The 21,197-nt window shown below is 48.4% G+C and overlaps 1 protein-coding gene and 1 long non-coding RNA gene across 18 annotated transcripts in view; one reads left to right on the top strand and one right to left on the bottom strand.

Moving 5' to 3' along the window:
* Positions 1-1,282: 1,282 nt before the first annotated feature.
* tle3 (TLE family member 3, transcriptional corepressor) lies at positions 1,283-21,044 on the top strand. 17 transcript variants are annotated; one of them, XM_029845643.1, is made up of 22 exons: positions 1,283-1,764; positions 2,278-2,494; positions 2,902-3,002; positions 3,176-3,239; positions 4,542-4,586; positions 8,838-8,900; positions 9,105-9,179; positions 10,668-10,709; positions 12,351-12,555; positions 13,153-13,211; positions 14,978-15,100; positions 15,186-15,236; positions 15,664-15,819; positions 16,668-16,803; positions 16,881-17,065; positions 17,502-17,578; positions 17,660-17,909; positions 18,395-18,642; positions 18,730-18,877; positions 18,951-19,101; positions 19,666-19,742; positions 19,837-21,044. In XM_029845643.1, the coding sequence occupies exons 2-22, from the start codon at positions 2,471-2,473 to the stop codon at positions 19,942-19,944; spliced, it is 2,388 nt and encodes a 795-aa protein (XP_029701503.1). In that variant the 5' UTR covers positions 1,283-1,764; positions 2,278-2,470; the 3' UTR covers positions 19,945-21,044.
* Positions 20,451-21,197, bottom strand: part of LOC105417269 (uncharacterized) — a 50,298-nt gene continuing 49,551 nt past the window's right edge. Inside the window, exon 5 of the long non-coding RNA XR_003890421.1 lies at positions 20,451-20,502. This is a non-coding gene — a long non-coding RNA (uncharacterized lncRNA). The remainder of the gene's footprint in view (positions 20,503-21,197) is intronic.

Raw genomic sequence — 21,197 nt, 5'->3', positions numbered from 1 at the left:
TAAGCAGCTACATTTTCTACGCTGTATAGGTGCTAATGTCATCGGGAAATACAGTAACCTTGCCTTAAAGCATGAGTGTGAACGCTCAAAAACTGACACCAAATCTAACGAAAAAGTATAATATTAGAATGAACCATCATTCGAGTGAAATGAGCCGATGTTGTTCCAGGTAAAAGCTTTGTTTTGTAGAAAATGTTTTTTGTGGTGGAGGGGTTGGGGGGGGGGGGGGGGGGGAATCAAACTGATATTTAGCCCCTACTGTTTTTTTTTCTTGCTTTTGTTTTGTGCAAGGCTCTTTTTACCACATGGTAGTGACAGATTGTTTGAGCTGAAAGGAAAAGCCATTCGAAGCTAATTAAGCAGCCATTCCAGGCACTATTTGCAGGCAGGAGGGAGAGTAGCACAGGCATTTGTCAGCGCCGAACCCAACGTGGGTTTAATTGACAACTGGGGATGCTGACTGACAGCTTTCCCAGCTCACAGCCAATCGTAAGCAGTACAGCAAGACACACGCAATCCTATTGGATAACGAGCTGTAAGGCGGAGGAGAAGAGCCCACGTGGGGTGCCGCACGCTAAGCAACACGCGATAGGTTGATATCCTTACGCGCAGACGTGTTGTGGCGCACCTTGTACTGCAGATAGAAACTTGTACATGCTTGAGGTCTCCTTAGAAATAGGTCGATCAGTTCAATTCACTGTGAGGACACTCTGTTTCACATTAGGCTGTATTCACATCTTCTACGCACCCCCAGCCTTGAATCAATGTCTAAGGGTTCCTATTTGCTTTTGTTGGCATATCTACCAGTCTTAATTGAAAGCATAAAACGCTGTCTTCCTGTTTCAAACTAAATTTAGCGTCCTGGTTTGTATTACTTTCACGTGGGATTAACACAAGAAGCGCACGCATGCATTTACAGTTCTGCACCGAGATGCAAAGAAAAAACTAAATAGAATTTCACTTCGGTCTGTTTTGTTTTGTTGTGGCAGCACACCATTTGAACGGCCTTAGTTTTGATTACTGTACTGACAGGTGCGCGCTAATTGCAAGCCACTCTGAAATTACGCGCGGATATATAAATTATTGCCTTTGTTTTGAAAAGGCTGCTCAACACAGCGAATGTCACTCCAAATTCAAAATGGCGAACATGTGATGTCACACTTCAGGGGCCAATCAGCGCACGGCATTAACCCTTCATCCCACGTGGGGATCCTCCGCCGCTATTGGCTGCTGTCGCGACACTCCTTTGGAGAACCCAATTGGTCAGTCCGCGACCCTCTCTCGGCAGTTGGGTCCTCGTGTCAGTACCCAGTCTGTGTGTGGTACAGTGAGCGGAGGAACTGGTTCTCCCTCAGCTAGCCAGCGCTCCACAGACAAGGAGGACAAAACAAAAAACCGGTCGCTCTCCCAAAGATACTTCTTGGACTCGTCTGGGGATTCGACTACTACCACTGGATCTAATTTCGACTTCCTTTGAAGTTGCATGCGGTCAACAACTGATCCCAGTCGAGGGGTTTGCACCGTCCGAGCGGACGGAGAGCCGCTCTCTGTCTCGGTGCGTCTGGGCTCCTGAACCACTCTCGGTGGGGGGAGAGGAGGAGAAGTGTACGTTAAACTGCCAAGACGACGGATATTTCCACCCTCGCAGTGCAGCCGCGACCTTCCACGATACGGATCTAATATATATGGTTTTTTATTTTTATTTGGATGTTCTATTTTTCCCCACCTGTGCAGAAACGAGCGAAGGAGTCGCTGCAGACAAAGGTAAGAAGGGGCGACGCGGGCAGAGCCGCTAACAAGGCGGGTGGTGGCGGTGGCGGCGCGGCTCGCTGGCAGCAGCAGCGGCAGCGTCTCGTTTCGTGGTCCCGGACCACTGAAACGAACCGCCCCGGTGTGTTTGGTTCCCTTAAATCACCCCGGTTCGAACCAGGGCGGAAGCAAAGGAGCATGTCGTCTGCAGGTGTGATCAAAAGTACCAACTTTGGGATTTATTCCACACTTCGGATCAGATCAGGGTTTGGCTGGACGTCTTGTTTCATTTATGGCGCAAATCGAGAGGAACTAGCTGGATGTTTCACAGCTGTGATGTTCTAAAGGGGCGACATGGCTAGGGCTGTGTTATCCCATTAATTAGGGAATAATCCGGTCTGGTTTAAGTTTAGAAAGCTTTTATTCTGCAGCCACTTCGGTCGGTGCGTATTTAAGCTACTCTTCCTCAGTTGTGACCCGTTTTCTCTCGCTCTCTCTCTCTCTCTCTGTGCGTGCGTGCGCGTGTAGGCACAAAGAAAAGGCCGACAATCGGAGACATCCTGCAGCCGAGCTGTGAGTTTTCACCTCCCGGGCTATAGAGAGGCTTTGTCAGCCGCCATCCTGCGCACGGTTCGGAGGGGTGGTGGTGATTTACCGCACCATCGCCGGGATTACGGAGAGGCTCCAAACATTCCAGACTCTTTCCTGTGACCCACACGACATGTATCCCCAAGGCCGGCATCCGGTAAGTATCCGATTTGTCACCATTTGTGCGTCGATGCAGCCGCACCAACCTTCAGAGTAGCTTAATTAGCTGGTCAGGGAGGATCTGCTGACCCACACCTTTTACTATTTATGGTGCTGCTGAGGCCGCTGCACGCTGTCAGGGCAGAAACCGGGAGATTGTGTTTGTTGGCAGTGAGATAAGAGCTCAGAAAGAAGAACCTCACCTCCTCCTGTAAACCGACTTAAATCCTCGGTGTTACGATGTTGAAGGTTCACAGTGTTCTTTGGACCGTACACTTTCAAATTCCACAGATTCATCATCGCTTGCTTATCACCAAGCCATCGTCCAAAAGGAGACCCGGGAGGTGTGGTTCTGAGTGGGACTGCGGTGCCTTGTTTTCACCTGTGGTGTCTATGACCTTTCAGGCTCCTCACCAGCCAGGCCAGCCTGGCTTCAAGTTCACGGTGGCGGAGTCCTGCGATAGGATCAAAGATGAGTTTCAGTTCCTGCAGGCCCAGTACCACAGGTAATGACCACAGCCAGCTCTGTCGGAAGACTGTATACAGCAGCCACTTCTTGAAACCAACAGGAAGAGGAAGCAGCTTCTGGTTTTTGTTCCTTTTCTGTAGCTGCAGAATTAACACCGTGGATCTGCCTCTGATTAACGATTGGCTAATGTGTGTTTATTTCCCTCCAAAGCCTCAAAGTGGAGTACGATAAACTGGCCAATGAGAAGACGGAGATGCAGCGTCACTACGTCATGGTAAGAACAGTCATTGTAACACAGGAATGAGATTTACCGCTCCACCCTCCCTGTAGCCTCAGGTGAAAAGTCACAGGTGGTGCCCCCCCCCCCCCCAACCCAGTGTCTTTGCAAAGGCTGTGTTAGCATTTGTTCCCACTTGGTTATTGTCGGCCCACAATGCGATTTCCTTCGTCTCAGAAGGTTAGGGCGGGGTGGTTGAAACCCAAGCTGGGGTCAAATGTCCAACAATTGATTGTCGGCTGTGACGACCTCCCCCCCCCCCCCATTGCCTTGTGGTCATCTTTATGACCCTCCTCCTCCTGCCCATAAAACGCCCAACATGACCCACTGGGGGTTAATGGCTGGTCTGACGGCTTTGTGCATGAATCAGAGGGTTTCCTGTATTCTAGCCCTGCTCTCCAGCCTCCTAGTGTGAACGGGGGGATCATTCAGACACGTCTCACAGCTGGGGAGGCGGGGGGGGGGGGTCAGCTGTGGAGACAGGGTAGGCCCTGATTTAAGTCATATAACAACCAGGCTCAGGCTACTTTCATGTCATCAGAACTTTAGGACGAAACAAAAGAAGACATAAAAATGATGTCATTGATTCAGAACGCCGTCTTTATTACAGACAATTAGGTGAATCAGTAACAGAAGTGTCTGTCGCCTGCACACAGTGGCATGGAAGCCTTTACGCTGGAAGGGATTTCACGCTCCCCCGACAGGAAAGTTTAGCCACCATCAAAGCGAAATCACCAGCATCAAAATGACAATTGGAAGTAAAAATAGCGAGCGTTCTTTGAATGTTTCAGACATTAAACACCGAACGCGGCTCTCCTGATGCGCTCGGCTCGTCTTCGGCGCTGCGCTGCCTTGCTTTGACTGGCCTCCTCTGAAGCCGTTTGCTACGTGTCTGATAAACGGCACAAACATGTTAGCAGGCTCTGGTTTTCTGCCGGAGGGTTCGTGTGATTTTGGCAATCGACAGCGGATAATTTTTGCTGTCAGTACCGACGTTAGCTTCCTCCTGGGCTTTTGAAGCCGTAGACTTTGTTTTTAGCTCAAAAGAATGTCACTTCCATTGAAGTAAATAAAAACAGCAGCCAGGCGCCGGTTGGCCGCTCTCGCACCCAAAACTGTCAAACTCTTCAGTAAACGCAGACGCGTTTCCTTTAAAGGTTCAACATGTATTTAACTTGTCTTGGTTATGGAAAGGACCGATTTTAGTGGTGCAGTATTCTGTCATTCAGGGCACAAGTAAAACTGTGTAATTAAAGTGATATTTAAAGCTAATTTTGTGGTCTTCCTTCTGTTTGACAGTACTACGAGATGTCCTATGGACTCAACATTGAGATGCACAAACAGGTATGTAGCCGTATCAGGAACATCTGTGTACAACCAAAACACCCTCGCGTTGTCGTCGTCGAGGGACAGACACATGCGTGCACGAACACACCTGACCTTAGGTTCTACCTGCATCCTCAGATGGCTCCTGGAGACACACACAAACATATATCCTGGCTTTCTGTAGTGAAAATGCTGACAGGCTAAACAACACGAAGGGCACGCTGCCTGATGAGGATGGTTTGATAAGATTAAAGTGAAGTATTTGGCAGACAGTCTGAGAGGCATGTTTTTGTTTGCTTTGTCCTTGTGTGTGTGTGTATGTGTGTGTGTGTGTGCACGTGTGTTATGTGCCTCCGCTCGTCTGCGTCTGCATCTCCAGTGCCAGGCGAGTTAAGAGCTCATTAGTTCAGCTGCCACCCAGCACTGGGCATCACACAGTGGAAAGACTTCCACTGATGGAAGAAGTGAAATAGTCACGCACACACACACACACACACACACACCCAACCACCCAAGGAGGCAGCTCATGGGACTGGAAGCATGAAGGAGAGGGGGTGTGCAGATATGAATCAACTATCTCCACAGCAGCGTTTCAGATGTCTTTTGTTGGTTTGTTGAAGGTTTGGATTCAGTTGTTTGTGGATTCTACACTCCCCATATCTTCCTGGGTCACCTCTTCACATCCTAGTCTTTTGATTCCTCTAACCCACCTGTGAAGGGTCACCCCTGTGTCATTAGGTGTGTGATATGATGTATGAGAGGCTGTCAGGAGGCAGAAAACGTGATGGAGAGGTGGGGCGGAGGCTTCGTGGCCCTTTAGAACCGGAAGGTTAATGGCATTAGAGGGAGGCTAGCTTCTCTGGAACAGCATCACACAGCACAATTCATCAATAACAGGCACTTTCTGTAGAATGTGTGTGTGTGTGTGTGTTCGTGTGTGTTCTGCTGAGGTGTTTTCTGTTTATCAAGGAGATTGCTGCCTGTTACTCCTCCTCCGGATTCTTTGGCATCTTCTGTCAGGGTCTTATCACCAGCCAGGGAGATTGAGGGAGTGCATGGTGGAGGCAGAGATGTGGGCGGATACTCCCGGCAGTGGACAAAGCCCAGGGTGGGAGTCGGGGGGGTTATGGAGACAGGAAGAGAGCGGCAGGCTTCAGGGTAAAGGGGTTAATCGACTGGCCCTCTCCTGTGCGTCTCCTTTTGTGTTTATCAATATGCTGTGTGGAGTTGCCGAAGCCCTCTGAATAATGTATGACCCCCCCCCATCCCATCAGCACCGCTGAATGGGTGTTTACGATGACGTCAGAGAGAAGTAAACACACGGGCTCCCTGTTATTGGAACTGTGTTGGACTCCTGGATTCAGGATTTTCATGGAAGTTTGATTGAAATTTGTTAGAATCCAGAGCAAAAAACTTTGTGTATTCACAGAAACCAAAAGCCAAATTTTAGAGGAAGCACTGTTTGCTAATTAAGCCGAACCATTTAAAAGAATGCAACTTTCTTCTCAGCGTGTTACGCGTGTGTGTTTCCTCACTCGCTGCGGATTGAGAGTAAAAAACAGGAGGAAGTTCTCTATCAGAAGTTGTGTCCGTTTCCTGGATGGGGAGAAGAAGGAGAGCTCGTGCAGATGAATAATTTATTCTGGATTCCTGGAATTGTTTGCCAAGGTGATGATGGCCAACCGGTCTCTAAGCCAAAACAAACTGACAAGAACACACACAGTCTCTCAGGGGAGGTGGACCAGGTTATTGGAGGCTGCGAGACACATTTTATTTTCATTTCTCAGACTGGGAGCTTTGAAACGGCACCGATACACGAATAGTTATTTTGGGTCTGATTTAATGAATCTTTGAATAAGCTCCTGTTGAACTTTAGTCGGATCAGATGTAATCTGCTCATTTACATGTGATCTCCTGCAGAAATGGGTGTCACTTCAGTTTAGTGTGGATAAGCCCAAAACAGAACGAGGGGCAAAACATTCCTCATGCATTTGTAATGAACGTGGTGCCTCTAAGTGCCTCTTTCTTCCTCTGCTCGGGCCCAGAAGATAATTCCCAAACAGCCGTCTCCCCCCCCTCCTGTTTTGTATGCCACTTGTTTTTCTCGCCAGTTGAATCCTCGTCAGAGACGCTCCACTCGGGGACTAATGCCTGGAGAGACAAATAGCCAAATGGCTTTCAACACACCATTGACAGAGGGATGCAGTGGAGAGAGTCTCTCCAAGCGCCGCTGCTACTACACATCCCTGAGTACCTGTAATTGTGGCGCTGCTGTGAAAGGCTCCCGTTTTCAATGGCCTCAACTGACAAAATCTTCCCGGCGCCCGCCTGCGGCACTAAAAGCGCCGCGGAAAATAGTAGCCCAAAGTAAAGTGGGAGTCGTTTAAGAGCCATGACTCATTTGATGTGATGTGTTATCAGTTTGGCCTTCAGACAGGTGGTGCTAATACAGAGATGGTTTGATAATGGCAGCGATTCAGCCGGCGGAGTGTTGGGCTGTGATTGTGACATATGAGTCATACGTCCTCCTTGTGATGGTGGGACACCAGTACTGGCATAATTAGGCCAGGCAGGACTGTGTAATAAACAAGGATTTTTAACTTCAGACGGACGCCTGTCACGTCCACGGAATCAGGTTGAAGAGAGCATCGGCGATGTTGCTCTTCTCGCCGACTGTTGACTCCCTGCATCATCCTACTGCCCCCCCGTTGCCCCCTCCCTCCTCACAGGCTGCTACACAGACATAGTGTAATAGTGAAACACTGTAATCCTACTGTGTGGCATTGTATCCAGCCCCCGCTAATGATGATGGTTTATGAGTCTCCACAGAGCTCGCTCCGTCTCTCTGTGCCCCCTCCCAGTGAATTCCCTCCCCACTCCCAGTTATCCCTCATTAATTTCCTGTGCCGATCAGATCGACAGGCTGAAAATTCAATTTAATGACCTGCCTCTTTGCTGCGTCTAATATGATTTTACAGGCTGTTCTGGTCATGGCCCCGGCCCAATTTACATAACGATCAGCCCTGCCAGATAGCGTTGCCCCAGCAACAGAAGAGGGGGAAGATGAGCGAGGAAGAGGAGGAAGGGCTCAGAGAAGAGTAGTGGAGATTAGCAGGGAGGGTGTGAAGAAGCGTTTGGAGGGGGGAGTGAATGGAGAGAGAAAACAGTGTGTCTAAGGTCGGATGGGGGGGGGTGGAGGGGGATAATTCTGACAGGCCGGCAAAGGCCTGTCCTCCTCCTCCTCTTTCTTTCTCTCATTTTCCTGTCTTCCCCCTCCTCTCACATAAAAAAGACTGACACAAAGGGCTGTGCAAAAGCCTTCTGGCAGCCCCCATCACCACCCCCCCATCCCCTCACAGTCAAACAGGGTTAAGGGGGGAAATAAGTGGAATGCAGCAGCGTCAGAAACAGCAGGAAGGACCTCATCTCACTGGTGCACACCTGCTGGGCCCCCACCCCTAATCTCTCAGAATCAATTAGTTCACCTCCCCAGTCCAGTCAAACTATATTAACTTAGTGTCAAATCACCTCACAGCTCACCCGCGACAACAACGCGCCTCTTTTTCTGTCCTGGCTTTTGTCTCCTCCTGCTTTCTCATCCCTTCTGTGCATCTTTCTGAAAAGGAAATGGGTTTGGGCTGGTGTCCTGGGACGTTGGATTGCGGGAGGCGATCCATTTATCTTAACGCTGCCCAGTAAAGTGCTCCATGCTCCTCCATCCCTGCAGTATCAGCTTACTGTCCTGGCTCGTAGCGTGTGGTCGATACCAGAGATGCCTCTGATAGATGCGGGCAGGAAAGTTAACCTGTCTGCCTCTGCCTGCCCCACCTTCCTCACTGTGCACTGTAATTATGAAATATGGGCCTCATTATGGTCCCTCCAGCCAGATGGTATTAGCATATTTCAGCCTCCTAATGAAATAAGGCCCCAGTCAAATGGAGGCTGGAGAGGGGAGGAAGTAAATTTGTTATAAGGCAATCAGATTTTAGTTAAGAAATGCATGAGCTGTCCAGATGGGAGCAGCAAACATTGGAGTGGATGCTCGCAGGAACAACCAGATGCGTTTTTATAACGACTCGACGTTTAATTAAAGCGCCGTCCTCCGTGTGCTGCCTGAGGACCCAACAGCAGATAATATTATACTCTTGTTTGAATAACACAAGGTCAACACGTGGCCACGCATATTCAGCAAAATCAAATGCACACACGGCGTTTCCTCACAGCGTTCTCATGGATTATCCGACATTTTCTCCGTTTCTCCCCCAACAGACGGAGATTGCCAAACGTCTCAACGCGATTCTGGCTCAAATCATGCCCTTCTTGTCACAAGAGGTGAGTGTAGAAATATTTAACCAATGGGACTTCCATTAGCATCACTTCCTGAATATGCTGATCATGCAGATGTATTAATGACTGCTGATAGGAAGTAAATATGTGCAGATGGAGTGTAACTAAAGTGCCCATTAGCAGATTATGTAAGTAAACCTGTGTGTGTGAGTGTGTGTGTAAAACTAATGCTGTATTTGTGTCCTGCAGCATCAGCAGCAGGTAGCTCAGGCTGTTGAACGAGCCAAGCAGGTGACCATGACTGAGCTGAATGCTATCATCGGGGTACGTGGACTTCCCAATCTGCCTCTAACTGTGTGTATACCCCCCTTTTCTTCCTACATTTGACGGAAGGCGACGGGCAAGACTGCACGTGTGTTGGCGGAAAGGCAGAGGTCACTTAAACTGGGAATTTCTAAAGTCAGCTGACAACGCTGCAACAGACTGAGCAGCAGCGGGAACACAGTAGCACTGAAACGAGCGTGCTCTGCGAATACACCTGAGCCACTCCTCACCTGTGCAGACTTGCCCCGTCTTCCTGTGGTTTATTGTGCTTTAAGTTCAGTTTGCCGTGTTTTCTATGATGTTAAATTGTTTACTGCTGTAATTTCTCTGCTGGCTGGTAAACGCTGACCTGCAGGTGTTTAGGGCTCTGATTTGTCTCCCTCAGACTGAGGGATAGTACATACGATACGTAGTCACGGTGCACACGCTCCATTTTCACTTTAATTAGATAAAAGGTTCCAGCCAACAAGCTTACCTCCAACCTCAGCCCCAGTAGCAGTGTCAGGTCAGGGCAACACCATGGCAATGGAAATGAACCAACTTCAGCTAAAACTGAACAGAACCTCTGAAATATTAAGTCTAATTAAGTCTAATATTCAGTCAGATATGTTCTAGAAAAATCGACCCTCTGGTCTCTAATGTGGTTTCACTTTAGAAGCCTTTTGAGTTCACCAGCTCAGACTGGAACGGATCTGATTGGTCCCCCTGTGTCAGAGGTTAGTCAGTGGTTTGCAAGGCCCAGTGGTGTGTGGGTGGGGTTAGGGGGTCAACACTAATAAGGGGCGAATATCGAAATTCTATTAAGGTAAATGAGGCCGGTGTACAACCCCCGGTTCTAAATGTAATTACTTCCTGTTTCCTTTTCTCCCTCCTGTCTGACCAGTGAGACTGTCCATTGTAGGAGTGATTCGGCCCTTATTAAGGAAGGGCAGGGTCAGACAGGACACACACACACACACACACACACACAGATGAAAACCAGCCTTTAATTATTGGGGCCAAGCCTCAGTAGGTGATCAATCTCTCTGTCCCCACAGTGTGAGGGAGGTGGAGCTGCTGCACGTCGCATCATTAAGTGACTTCCAAAGAGCTTCATGCTCTAGCAGTTCCATTAAAAATATGAGTTAGGACACACACCGACACCTTTTACACACCTCATTTCATGTTGGTGGAGTCCCACTATCTATGAAAGCATTGCAGAGGCGTGACTGGAGGCCAAAACAAGACAGCACCAGCAGTAAGACTCGATCTGCACTGACTGTTTTGTTGATTTGAGTTAGGTCTTTTTACACACCCATTCCCTCTCTGCATATGTTTCTTTGTATGTGAGAAATCATTATACTTCTAGGTTCTTTGCACGAGGATCAGTTTCAGGGATCTGTTCACTGACAGAAAAGAACAAGCTGCACTGGAAAAAACTGCTAATTTAGACATAATCCAAAAATAATTTTTGGGTTGTTGTTTCTTCTTTTGTCGTTTCTGCAGCAGCAGCAGCAGCCGCCACCTCACAGTGTGTTCCCAGCCTTCATGGTCAGTGTTGAGGGACGTTACTGCCTCTCTAACATGTCCTCATGAGGACTAAAAGCATGATTCAGTGTGTGAATGTTCGCTCAGCTCTATCTTTATTATTCAGATCAGTCAGGGCTTGTGAGAGTGGATCTAATGTCTACCTTGTTGTGAGGAGGAGGAGGAGGAGGAGGAGGAGGAGTGAAGAGGAGGATCAGTAGGTGACGTGGTCATTGCCAGGTTTCTGGAGCCAGCCTGGCAGCTGGTTCATGCTGGTGCTGTTGATTCTTGTTCCACCTGACAGTAGCTTCTGCAGCCTCGCCTAGTTGACTTTAATTGCCTGTTTCCTGTGGAAGTTGTCTGAGCTGCGCCGGCATTTACACATAATGAAAAAAGATAAGTGTGAAAGGAAGCCAACTCTTTATCCATGAATATTGAATTGGAGGCAATTTATTTTCTGCGAATCCCCCCCCCCCCCACTCTCTCTCTCCAACCATAGCTCGTTAATGAGACTTCTTGATAATGATCCCTGCACGCTCTTCCTCATTAGGCACACTCAATAGGGACGTTCCTGCCTCAATCCCCCTTTTTTTATCCTCTTGTTATTTTTTCCGTCTTTTCCTCCTTGTTCTGGCTGCTCCTTTATCTCCTTTTGCCCGTTTTCCCTCTATAACAAACAGGCTGCTCAGCACATCAGTATCATAGCGATTAGCACTGCTGCCCCTCAAAAGCTTCTGTTGGTTGTGATCTTGGGTCCAGCTCTGCATAATGAACCGACTGGAACCTTTAAGCTTCAGCTGTCTTGAATGTTTGGAGGTTCGTTCAGTTGTGTCTCTCCTGCAGAACAGCAGTCATGTTTTTATCCGTTTGGAGTCGGCTGATTGATGTGCTGAGTGTTATTTAACCTTGTTTTAAAGCACTTGCTTCCCTCTTGTCTGAGTGGCTGTTTAACTCCTGTCTATCTACCTCTGTAACAGATGTCTGTGGCCTCTTGGGAGGCGTGTGTGTGCGTGCGTGCGCGCCTACACGCGTGAAGTTAACAGCATTTAGCTCAAGGAGTGGGCATGATTGCTTGGTTTTCCAGAAAGGTTTTGAAGGTTTGAGTGAAGACTTATTGATTTGTGAGTGTACCAACTGCTGCTGGAGCACCGTGTGAGAGGGTGAGCGAAGCTGCAAATAACTTTAGAGGTGAGAAAATGGTGAGAATTTCAGTGAAAGAGCAGCAGGTGTGTGGTTTGCAAAACCTCTCCTGTCCTTTTATTACTGTGTTTGCAAGTTTTAATTAAGTCAGTTTGGCCTTGGGTAAGGAATAACCTGTCTTTAACATGGCTGTTGGAACATAAAAAGGGTGAAGTTGAAGATTTGTCCTTTTTAAATTGGCAAAATGGAGGTAAAGTGATCGAATGTTTTAAAAATGAACGTCCAGCAGTCTGACACTGAACCACAGATGGAGCCATGAAAAGAATCTGTCTTTCCCCTCAGTGGGTGAACTGGATCGGCATGTTGGCGGTCGCTGTCAGCCTGCTATTATGCATAAATGGTTTGGCCTTGAACTGAATGTTGTCAAAGCCATTTCTAACGCATGAGTAAAGTGCGGTCATTCATGGATTCACTTCCCAGCCGACCCACTTGTCCTCTGTCTCGTCTCTCTGCGTCTGTTTACAGCAGCAGCAGCTTCAGGCTCAGCACCTCTCTCATGCTGCCCACGGCCCCCCAGTCCAGCTGCCCCCACACCCCTCAGGCCTGCAACCACCGGGCCTCCCTCCTGTGACGGGCGCTGGCTCCGGACTGCTGGCACTGGGCGCGCTCGGCAGCCAGGCCCACCTGCCTGTAAAAGATGAGAAGAACCACCATGACCTGGAACACCGAGGTGAGGAGCAGAGCCCAACACGCACACGCACACACACACACACCCTGAAGTGTGTTTTGCACCTGCCACAAACTGGCTTAATCAGCCAGATGCTTTTGTCACAGACAAATGTTTCAATTTATTAAAAAAAGAAAAGCTCATGAAAGCAAAAAAAAAAAGAAAGCAGTATTTTATATTCTCTAAGAGAGACCTTTGACCTCACGTTTCTGGTGCAGAGAAAGATAATTTAGGTATAATTGATTACAAAGCAACTGAGATAATTAGGTTAACCAATGTGGTTCGAAACACAAATAAAATCTAAATGCGCTGCATCGGGAGGTTAAAGGTTCCAGACCTGATGGCCTAATGTGCTGAACCAGAGGAGCAACAGCAGCTGAACTTCCACAACCTAAAAGCCAAAACTGTCCTCATTAAAGGCTTAATTAATCAATGAGCCTTTCCGTTATAGATAATAAATCGGGGCTTAAAGATTCCGTCTTGCAGAGTTAGGCTAATTAATTATGCCGGACTGCTTGATCATTATTAAGTGAGTGATATCATTACTGTTATCTGATGGGTGTGTTGACACTAATTTGAGCTTTATTTCTGTTCTTGCTGGCCCCTCATCCTTCCACTCGCCGCTGACCCTTCCTCTGAAAGAACGCGAGTCCAGTACGGTACGTTGACGCTCCCTGACCTCTGTCTGACTATGATAAAGTTTCCCTCCCAGACAGGAGCCCTGTGTTCCACACACACTCACGCTCTGTGTGAGAACACACATTTTTGTCCTGACTGAACTCGAATAACACGGTCTGGACAAATCAGTCAGTGCCGTCTAATCCAGGAGAAAAATGACTCCAGTCACTAAGCAGGGATTAGTATTCAGCTACCATCTTTGATTTCAGGCCAATTAAAATTGACTTTGACTTGTTCTTTTCTTCCTGTGCGGGTTGAGAAGATTTCCTGTTGATTAATGACGACTGTCATTCCTGAATCATTGCATTTGCATGCACCATCTTCCTTTGACTGCTTTGTTATTCCTGCTGCTGTTCCACCCTCTTTCCATCTCCCTTTACTTCTCACGTTGAAGCTCTCTGGTAGCTGGGTCGTAACGCTCTGTCGGATCTGCTCGGTCAGATTGAGTTCCCTCATGAATGAGCCCACTCATGTCTGAACTCTTCCCCCGTCTCATACGGTGGCAAGCTGCGACCAAAAACCATCTCACTCGATCTCCCCCGATGCTCCCGCGTCTCTCAAACATGCCGTCTGTCCTTTTGTCTCGGGTCATTTGATATGTGAGGCTGTGGCCAGTGCACTGTTACCGAGTCTAAAACAGACCTCAGAAGGTTGCAGGTTCAGATGCAGACAGGACAGTAGATTCGTCTGTCAGACGCAGTTAGCGGCTCGACGAGGCTCTTTGTTGCTGTTCTCTCTCTTCCTTTCAGTTGCAGCCAGAAAGTCAGGCTTCCTCCCTCCCTCTGGTTCACAGTATCTTTGTTTGTGATGAAGGCAGGGATTTGCTGAGCTGCCTGTCAGTGTGGGCTGGCTTCAGGGTTTGCTCGCCTCACCCACTCCTCCCTCATTGCCTGTCAGCCTGTTTGGCAGCGCTACCTCACAACACCAGCGCTGCTCCGACTACAAAAACCCCGTTTGCAGATTCTGAGAGTGTGCCAGCCTGCCCGGGCATTCCCACTGGTGGGGAGAACTCATTGCCACACTGCTACACTCTCATTGCTTGCCAAGTTCCTTTCCCAGTTTGCTCTCTTGTCATCTTTCCTCCCCTTTCCCCTCATTTTCTCACTCTGTCTCTTCCACAGCTCTTTTCTCTGCTGGCAACACACCCTGTCTTCATGTCCAGGTTTCCTCTGAGGCTTCTTTACTTTTATTATCCTAGTTGTTTGTGAACTTAGGTGTGTTTAATTGTGTGTGTAAACCGCTAAGTCCCCAAATAGAGATGTTTTTCATCGTTCTGGTCACTCTAGTTTTCATTGTGTGTACCAGCATTCCCGAGAGAAGCGCCAAGAGCAGAAGCTCCGTTAGCTTTGAGATTGTTTCCAGGTGAGGTTTTAGATGTGAATTCTGCTGAAAGCTAGTTATGGCTTTTACACCTTTCCAGACTTTTCCCTCTACACGCTGGCTCTCCCACTACCCACCATAGCAACCGCCAGACCTGTGTCCCAAAACACTGAGACAAAAACTGACAGGCTGGGACTCTTCACTGATGTCTGGCATAAACACAAAGCCCGCAGTCACATGATTAGTTTCGCCATATCACGCCATCTTGAATTTAGATGGTGCTGGATGACATTTAAATTACAAGCTGTGCTCGATTGATTCTTGCTGAAGCTGGAGTTTTACAGTGCAGCTCAGTAACGTGCACAGCTATTTGAGAAAGATTGCAGGTAACTGGAGACTAATGAGGTTTCTTGCATTTGTTTGGCAGAATAACTCGGTGTCGCCGTCCGACAGCCTGCGGGCAGCCAGCGAGAAGCACCGCGGCTCGTCAGATTACAACCACGACCCCAAGAAACGCAAAGTGGACGACAAAGACAGCATGAGCAGATATGTGAGTGCTTTTTATTTGCCAGTGAGTCCAGTTTGTTTCCAACCCCCCCCTCCCATAAGCCGACCCCTGCGCTTCTTCGTTTCAGGACAGTGACGGAGACAAAAGCGACGACCTGGTGGTGGATGTTTCCAACGAGGTACGACTGCACCCGCGCGAGCTGCTCAACCACATTCCCTAATGTGAACCCTGCGGCAAACCTAAACACGGCCCTCTTTTGTTAATTGTGTGTTGACGCCTGGGCTCCTTTCATGGCTTTGCCAGCAGGTCGTCTGTGATGTTGGTTGTGTTGTGAGTGTGCTCTCTTGCTGTAATTCTTTCACCCTTCATGCGTAAAGCAAGACAAAGAAAACAAAGAATAAGGGGAGTGACAGGTGAATGAAAAGTGTGTGTCTGTACGTGCGTGTGTGTGTGAAGGAGAGTACCAGCACGCAGGGGTATATTTATCTGTGTTTGCACTTGAGGCCCCTGTTTTGTTTGACCTACATGAACATGCCAGTGGCTTTCCTCCAGTCTGTTTGCTCAGCAACGCTCTCTGACTCCATCTGTCTGGTTTAACCCTGTAGGATCCAGCGACCCCTCGAGTCAGCCCCGCTCACTCCCCTCCAGAAAACGGACTGGATAAATCACGGGTCCTGAAGAAAGATGTGGCTCCCAACAGCCCCGCCTCCGTGGCTTCCTCGGGCAGCACGCCGTCCTCCAAGGCGAAGGACCACGCCCACGTGAGTGTGACAGACACACAGAGAGACTAAGCTGAAGATAAAATAAGGAGGTTAGAGGGAGCTGACAGACTGGAGAGCATTTGTCACACCAGGCATCGGTGTGAAGGTCTAACATTCAGCCGACTTAGCAGTTAGCTACTGTAAAGGGCTTGTAGGGGCAGAGGGGGAAGTGCACTCACAGGAAATCAAACCTTTAGGTTCACTCCTCTCAATCTTCTTTATGCCTGAACCAATAAAAGGCAATTTCTTCTCAGGTCAGGGGCGTAAACAACCCAGAGCAGCAAGGAAGCTGCGGTCTGTTTCCCTCCATCCATCCTCAGTTTTCTCTCAGTTCTGCAGCTCTAACCAGGCTAAAACTATCCTCATGCATCTGTTTTACATAAACCATTTCACTGAGGATTAGGACAGATTTATAGCCCACTCCACTACACCCCACCTCCCATGACACCCAGCTTCTCTGGCCCTCATTAGTGTGTGTCACCAGACTAAACCCCCAGTCCCTGAACTGAAGGAGAGATGGATTCATTATGAGAGAAGTGTTTGAGTGACCATCTTGCTTGTCGAGCCACTTTTAACAGGCTTGACTCCTCAGTGAAGGTTTATTCCTCTATCCCCACCACACACACACACACACACAGGCTGGCTGTAATGAAGTGTCGGTGTTAGAATGGATAACCTTGAGTCGTTCACTTGGATTATCAGTCTGGATTTTCCTGCTAGTTGGACTCTGAGTCACCGGATTTATTCATTTATTTTTAAGCCGAGCACAAACAATGATTTGTGCTGTGGTTACGTGTATTCTGTCACTGACGTCACACAAAACAAGTGAAAGCACATCTCTATTTTAGAATGACAAGTCGTCCACACCGAGCCTAAAGTCCAACACGCCTACACCAAGGAATGAGGCTCCAACCCCGGGAACCAGCACCACTCCTGGTCTGCGGCCTCTTACGATGGGCAAACCTCCTGGTATGGAGGCACTGAGTAAGTACACCTCACTGTTACAGTATGAACCCTATGACTTCAGAGGGAAGGGAAACGTTTGATTGGTAAACTCAAAGTCTCTCCTGCAGCGGCTCCTGCTCTGCGTACTCCTCTGTCCATCGCTGGCTCCTACGCTAGCCCGTTTGCTATGATGGGTCATCATGAGATGAACGGCTCACTGACCAGCCCGAGCGTTTATCCCGGCCTCATCTCGCCACAGATGAGCGCCGCAGCCGCTGCTGCATATGGACGATCCCCAATTGTAAGTTATCTCCGAGGCTGTCGAGTCTTTAAATTTGTGCCGTATTTCTAGAACTCATTATCAGCATCTCTGCTCAGCTGGCTGCAACTTGTGTACATAATGAAAAGTACAAAGGCACCGCGGCTGCTGTACTTTGATCTGACTTAGTTTGCATTCTAAAGGATTTTAAAATACGCTCGCCCCCCAAAATGTGTCCCGTGTTTGAAAATCTCCCAGGCTCTCATTAGCATTAGCAAGTGGGATGTTTTAGCCTTGTGTAAAGCTTCTCTGTGTTCGCTGGATTCGTACCTTTCCAGGGATTTGCCGGGGAGTGATCGTACAAGAGTTCCCCGGGGCTTTAGCTGATAAATGAGGCATATTTTTCAATTTGAATATTAACATAGTGTAATTTATCTTTACAAGGATGTTTCTTGAATCTGTGTTGTTGCTGCTGCAGGCGGGGTTTGACCCTCATCCTCACATGAGAGCTCCGGGTCTGCCAGCCAGCCTCACGTCCATTCCTGGAGGAAAACCGTGAGTCTTGGACTAATCCATATCTTACCTGAAACCACTGGATTTAGCCTGATGGCGTCTACGTCCTCGTGTCCTTTGCAGAGCCTATTCTTTTCACGTGAGCGCCGATGGACAGATGCAGCCGGTGCCCTTCCCTCCGGATGCACTGATAGGCCCGGGCATCCCGCGCCACGCTCGCCAGATAAATACGCTGAGCCACGGGGAAGTGGTGTGCGCTGTCACCATCAGCAACCCAACGCGTCACGTCTACACTGGTGGCAAGGGTTGCGTGAAGATCTGGGACATCAGCCAACCAGGAAGCAAGAGTCCGGTGTCCCAGCTGGACTGCCTGGTATGTTTGCAGATGTTTGGTCCAGCTGTGTGATCAGAGCAACAGAGAGGCTTGTGCAAACCTTCAGTATGATTTTCCTAAACATCAAATGTAGCTTAACTCCACATCCCCGAGCCCCTCACAGACAGACGTGAATAATTGACCCAAGTGTCCCACTTGGGCCGGGGGGGTGTTGAGTGATGATGTTCTGATTGGCCAACCCTGTCTGCCATTACTCAGCTCATTACTTCCCCCAACTGTCTCCCATTTCTCTTTTTGAGGCTGCTGCTTCATCAACCCGGATGGCCTCCGACACCCTTAAGGTGCATCCAGAGTGCAGTCAGGTCTCATGAAGCCATCAGAGCCGTTTTAATCGTGCACATCTGTCTGTCTGCTTGGCTGCAGCCTGGATCAGTTAACACTGACACTCACATCTTCACTGGAATGTGAAGCAGCAGGAAAACTGTGTGCTGCTGATCTCCTACAGACTGTTTTTCCTCCTCCAGAACAGGGACAACTACATCCGTTCCTGCAAGCTGCTGCCCGACGGCCGCACCCTCATCGTGGGAGGTGAGGCCAGCACGCTGACCATTTGGGACCTGGCCTCGCAGACGCCACGCATAAAGGCGGAGCTCACTTCCTCCGCCCCTGCCTGCTACGCGCTTGCCATTAGCCCCGACGCCAAGGTGTGCTTCTCCTGCTGCTCAGACGGAAACATCGCCGTGTGGGACCTCCATAACCAGACCCTCGTTAGGTCAGAACAGGGTTTCCCCCCCTCTCTTATTAAAGATGAAGCAGCCTCGTCCTCTTTTCCTGATCGTTGTTGACTTGGGTCCTTCAGGCAGTTCCAGGGCCACACGGATGGAGCCAGCTGCATCGACATATCCCATGATGGGACCAAGCTGTGGACCGGAGGCCTGGACAACACCGTCCGCTCCTGGGATTTAAGGGAAGGCCGACAGCTTCAGCAACATGACTTTACCTCACAGGTACGGTGGATCTTTGCACGTTTGACTCGTCGTAGAGTCTTCAAATGCCGCTAACACGTGCTGACCACTGCAGATCTTTTCACTGGGCTACTGTCCCACTGGAGAGTGGCTGGCTGTGGGCATGGAGAGCAGCAACGTGGAGGTCCTCCACCACACCAAACCTGACAAATACCAGCTTCACCTACACGAAAGCTGCGTCCTCTCACTCAAGTTTGCCTACTGTGGTGAGTCCTCAACCACTGCGACGCACAGCAGACATTCACCGATAGTCTCCTGTCCCTGGCGATGCCGACACCCCCGGCTGCATCTCAAACGTTCGGTTTTTTGCAGTACTGTGTCGATCAGCTGGCTTTAAGTTTTACTCCGATAGGGAAGGATTTGTTTTTGTCTCTTCAGCCAGATCTGTCAGAATTAATTTCCCCATGCAGGATCCCCTCCAGCAGCTTCAGCGGCTGCCACCACACAACTGGTTCATTTAAATGATGCTCAGCCTTCAGCCTCACTAATGAAATCATTAGCCAGCTAGTCAGTTGGGTAATTAATCAGGCTGATTTAAATAATTGTAAGGGTGGAAATGGCTTTGAGTAGCCTTCATTATGGCAATTTTATGGTCATTAATGGCCCCTTTTCTCAAGGTTTGTAGGCTATTGATCGGGAATTAGCTGCCATTATATACAGCTGATTTTCAGCCGCTGATAACGCTTTAAATTAAAGAGAATGTGTCATCAGGAGGTTATGTAACAATAATTAAAAACAGTCTGGTTTACCTGCATCCACTGTGTTGGCAGGTAAATGGTTTGTGAGCACGGGCAAAGACAATCTGCTGAATGCATGGAGGACTCCATATGGGGCCAGCATATTCCAGGTACGGAACGATACAAACAGACCTTCAGTTGAAGCTTTTATTCCAAACTAATGGTGATAAATGTAGTGATTCCTGTTGTTTTTACCCCCTGCAGTCGAAGGAGTCGTCCTCGGTCCTGAGCTGCGACATCTCGGCCGATGACAAATACATCGTGACGGGATCTGGCGACAAGAAGGCCACCGTCTATGAGGTCATCTACTAGAGAGGAGAAGAGCACTTCTTACCTGAGGAGATTAACTGTGAGGCTGTTCACTGGTGGACTACGTTACTGACGTGGATACTCGTCTGAGGATGTTTGTGCTGGAATGTTTTTTCATCCTTTTTGCTGCGGCAGGTCTATTTTTGGGTTACATTTTTGTGTGCGTTCCTAATCCTTTCCTAAACTATTTGGGTGCAACAGTTGAAGCGGTGCTTCGTTTCTGAGACCCTCACTACCCAGGTGTCTTGTGAAAAGTGTACATATTGGCTTAAATAAGACATTTTATATATATATGAAAAAAATCAATATATTTTCATGTCCTGGGTGTACTTGTGATTTGTTTTTTTGGTCCACTGAACTTTGAGTGGAGGAACATAGTTTAGAAAGGTTTTCACTTGAAGCACATTCTCCAGGCTTTTTTCCCCCCTCAAAGGTCCAACGGAAGAGCTGAAATGGTGTAATCAGGACATCCCGAAGACTTAAGTGGCCTTTTGTCACAGTGCTCTTACCTGACCAGGAGACCGGCGGCTGGTTTGGACCACTCTGGGACCGAGTCAGACTCTACAATTAAGAGAGATGGATGTAAATTTACTTCGTATATAAATAGACTTTTAAAAAAAAACCTGTACATCCTCGTCTGTCCTGTTTGTTTTGCCTTGTTAGCTTATGAGGAAATGTTTAACCCAACCCTTGTACCTCAGTTGGCAGCAGACAGGCACGAACAATGTGCTTTTGGCAAACTTGACGTAATATGGAAAACAATTTCCTGAGTACAGCCGGCCTAATCCAAGGGAATGGAACCCTTTTTCTATCTTATCAATATTCCTGGAATGTTTGGTCAGTCATGAACAGGAGAAGCAGAGAGACATAATTGTCCCTGAGGATGGAGAGAAAACATTAAATCTGAAATTACACAGCTCTAATGTTGAATGATTTGGGTTTGTACACTGTGCTGCTGATCCCGTCGGCATGTCCCACCAGAAAATAAAGGGGTGAGGCGTGCCAGTCACTCTGAATCACACCAAAGTATGTAGCAAACGCTGTTGGCACTGAAAATAAATGTACAGTTGTTAATAAACCAATAAAATTTTGTAGAATGTCCAGTTTTCTTGTGAAAGAGCTCTTGTTTGCTGCAGATTAGAGTGACTCACTGGTTTTCCTGTTACAGTAAAATAAGCCATCACTCAGGCCAGGAGGGCGGGGGCGGCTGTTGTAATCTGCACGTCTATTTTTCTATGTAAAAGGAGGATAAATGA

The sequence above is a fragment of the Takifugu rubripes genome, chromosome 13 (assembly GCF_901000725.2).
Source record: "Takifugu rubripes chromosome 13, fTakRub1.2, whole genome shotgun sequence".
Classification (NCBI taxonomy): domain Eukaryota; kingdom Metazoa; phylum Chordata; class Actinopteri; order Tetraodontiformes; family Tetraodontidae; genus Takifugu; species Takifugu rubripes.
This window is presented reverse-complemented; position numbering and strand designations above follow the sequence as displayed.